At 57.9% G+C, this 3,340-nt stretch overlaps 1 protein-coding gene across 1 annotated transcript in view; it reads left to right on the forward strand.

The window, feature by feature from the left end:
• Ano2 (anoctamin 2, calcium activated chloride channel) overlaps positions 1-3,340 on the forward strand; it is a 175,206-nt gene that overhangs the window by 116,624 nt on the left and 55,242 nt on the right. Inside the window, exon 14 of the mRNA XM_013023597.1 lies at positions 86-196. Coding sequence (XP_012879051.1) covers positions 86-196 — 111 coding nt within the window. The remainder of the gene's footprint in view (positions 1-85; positions 197-3,340) is intronic.

The raw sequence follows: 3,340 nt of genomic DNA on the forward strand, positions 1-3,340 counted from the left end.
TCCTCCTGCCTTCCTCCCCCTCCTCCTCCTCCCTCCTCCTCCTCCTTCCTCCCCTTCCTCACCGCTCTCTCTGACTCTGCTGTAGGAACACTCCCGGCCGGAGTATGAAACGAAGGTGCGCGAGAAGTTGTTGAAGGAGGGGGACAAGTCGGCGGTTCAGAAGCTGGACGGCAGCGAGGCCGAAGAGGAGGACGAGGTAGGAGGCCGGCCCTCCCCGCCCCGCACTCTGGGCTTGCGGAGACCCGGGGCCGCGCGGGCGCGCACGGGCACGGGCGTGGGGGACACCCTGCGGGGCAGGCCTCCGCTCCACGGCGACTGGGCCCACGGGACGCTGGCTCTCCACCGCTCTCAGCGGGCCGCGAGGTCGAGTTCCATCCCCGCCGGGCGTCTGTGGGTTGGTGTGGCCGTCAACTCACGATCAAGAGACGGTCCTCTGTCTGTAGATGAAGTCAGTGGTGCGGCTGGGGTCTCCGTGTGGCGCCCTGCGCTAGGCCAGCGCCCCCTGTCGGCTTCCCGGTGCACGGGGGGGGGGATAATGGAAGGGCCTTGGGGACAGGGGCAGGGCAGACGCACCGTGGAGGCCCGTGGGGCTCGAGCTGGTCGCCGGGTGTGTCTTGCGTTTTGTTTTTCTGGATGAGGCTGAAAGGAGAGAAATGGGCTGGTGAGTGTGTTCTCTGAGGCTTGTCTGTGCTGTGGTCTGTAGACTTTCTAGTGTGAATGAATATGTGGATGAATGTGTGTGTGTGTGTGAATGAGTGTGTGTGTGTGTGTGAATGAGTGTGTATGTGTGTGAATGAGCGAGTGTGTCTTCTCTGACAGACCCTGTCTCCGAGCGCCGCCTTTGTTGGGCTCAAAGTCGCGTTTGCTCAAAGTCGAGAATCTGATTTCTGAAAACAAAACCCGATCGACGGGGTTGAAACAAAGAAATCCCTTGGCTTTGTGAGTCTTCAGCTTCCAGCTCAAACTTCCTCTGGTCACGTTCCTTAAATTTCCACATCAGTGTGCAAATGTATGCATGCATCCGAGACAGAAAAATGTAACTTTTTTTTTTCTTTTGCCAGTTCCGGGCCTTGAACTCAGGGCCTGGGCACTGTCCCTGAGCTGCTTTTTGTTCAAGAATAGCACACTACCACTTGAGCCACAGCACCACTTCTGGCTTTTTCTGCTTATGTGGTACTGAGGAATCGAACCCAGGGCTTCAGGCATGCGAGGCGAGCGCTCTACCACTGAGCCACCTGCCCAGCCTAGAAAAGTGTCATATGTTTGAGGTCGCCATACCAGAAAGAGAAAAACGAAAACAGGAGTTAAGCAGGAGATAGACAGACTCAGAGAGAGAGATAGAGAAAGAGAGACAGAGACAGAGAGAAACACACAGAGACAGAGACCCTGTGCCAAAGAGACACACAGAAGCCCTCTGAATAAATCTTTTCCCTAGTTGAAGAGCAAGACCACGTCCCAGACCACCAAACGATTCAGAGACACCGAATTCACTCTTAGAGCATGTAGAGTGCTGGTGTTACACCTTCCTCAAAAAGCAAGCCTGGAAGGGGCTGGGAAGGTGGCTCAGTGGTAGAGTGCTTGCCTTGCATGCCTGAGGCCCTGGGTTCGATTCCTCAGTACCACATGAGCAAAAGGAAAAAGCCAGAAGTGGCGCTGTGGCTCAAGTGGTAGAGCGCCTGCCTTGAGCTGAAGAGCTGAGGGACAGCACCCAGGCCCAGAGTTTAAGCCCCACGATCAGACCCCCCCCAAAAAAAACCCACAAAAAGCAAGCCTGGAGGTAAACAGACAATCACCACCACCCCACCCGACTTCCTTCCTCCACCCCAGGGCCGCACACACTGGATGGTTTTCTGGGAATCCGACCTAACTGTTATTGACCACCGCTCTCATTTAATTTTAATTCCACGGCCGGGAAGAGGGAGGAAGGCTGGGGTTGGCGCCCGTGGAGGCGGTGGCCCCGGGCGAGCGTGGCGTGGGTGTGCCCGCACGGAGGGGCAGGTGACTTTCAGGAACTCTGAATAATTGAACAGCCTCGGTCTGCATTATGCATGTGCAGCTCAGCGCTCGCTGCTGTGTGTGTGTGTGGGGGGGGTGCTTTTTCCTCTCACCACCCTGTGGAGACCACAGGGCTGGAGGCCCGTGTGCACAGGGGCGGGTGAAACCTGGCCTGGCAAGATGCTTCTAGAACCCAATCAGTGCTTCTGAGCTTGCTGCACATCTACCTTGCCAGTGGGTGAAGTGGGTGCAGGTGATTGCAGTGGCCGGTGGCCGCCTCCAGGGGGTGCCGTGGGGGGCACATTCCCCCCCCCCCTTCTCCCTCCCTCCTGGTGGCCACAGACTGGGACTAAGAACCAGAGGCTGGCTGGTGGCCCAGAGGTGGGCTGTGTTCACCCCAAAGGGTCACCCCGTTTCTGCCTTCACAGTGACCTCCGAGGGTGCCTCTCCCCACTTCCCCGTGGCAGGATCAGAGAGGCCCAGGCTGGTGTGGGAAGCTCCCCTGGTCCCACGGCCGGTGGCGGAGCCGGGAATCCGCCTTCCCAAGGCGGATTGCATTTATGCGTTTATGTATCTACTTAGGTCGGTCCTGGGGCTCGAACTCAGGGCCTGGGCGCTGTCTTTGAGCTTTTGCTCAAGGCTGGCGCTCTACCACTTTTGAGCCACAGCGCCACTGCCGGTTTTCTGGTGGCTTATTGGAAATAAGAGTCTTATGGACTTTCCTGCCCGGGCTGGCTTTGAACCTCGATCCTCAGATCTCAGCCTCCTGAGTAGCTGGGATGACAGGCGGGAGCCACTGTGCCCTGCTGTCTTAGGAGCTCTTTATTCAACCTGCACACGTCTTAGTTCTCAGATAATGCACCGTGCCCATGTTTTCTCTAATTCTGTAGATTCGCTCTCTCTCTCTCTCTTCTCTGTCTCTCTGTCTGTCTGTCTGTCTCTGTACTGGGGTTTGAACTCAGGGATTTGTGCTTGCAAGGTAGGGGGGGTGGCCTTCCAAGAAACTTTCTCTAGAACCCGTTCTCTGGGCAGACTTTGTGAGCAGAAGCGTCCCTGGCGCCTTCCGGGGAGGAGAGGGCGCGTGGTCATTCAGATCTTCCCCGTGGGACTGGGGTGCTGCGCGGCTCCTGAGCGTTGTTACGGGGAGTGCAGAGCCAGAGGTGTCTGGGGTGTTGATGGGGCGCCCTGCCGGTTTATGGGGAGCACAGAGCTGGGAGGGGTGTCAGGGGGGGCGCACTGCCGGTTCAGCCCCAGGGACAGTGGTTTCCAGAGAAAACGCACCTGCGGTGAGGGCGTGAGAACCTTTGCCACAGACACCATGGCAGGGGCCGGATGAGGGGGGAGG

The sequence above is a fragment of the Dipodomys ordii genome, unplaced genomic scaffold (genome assembly GCF_000151885.1).
Source record: "Dipodomys ordii isolate 6190 unplaced genomic scaffold, Dord_2.0 Scaffold69, whole genome shotgun sequence".
Lineage (NCBI taxonomy): Eukaryota > Metazoa > Chordata > Mammalia > Rodentia > Heteromyidae > Dipodomys > Dipodomys ordii.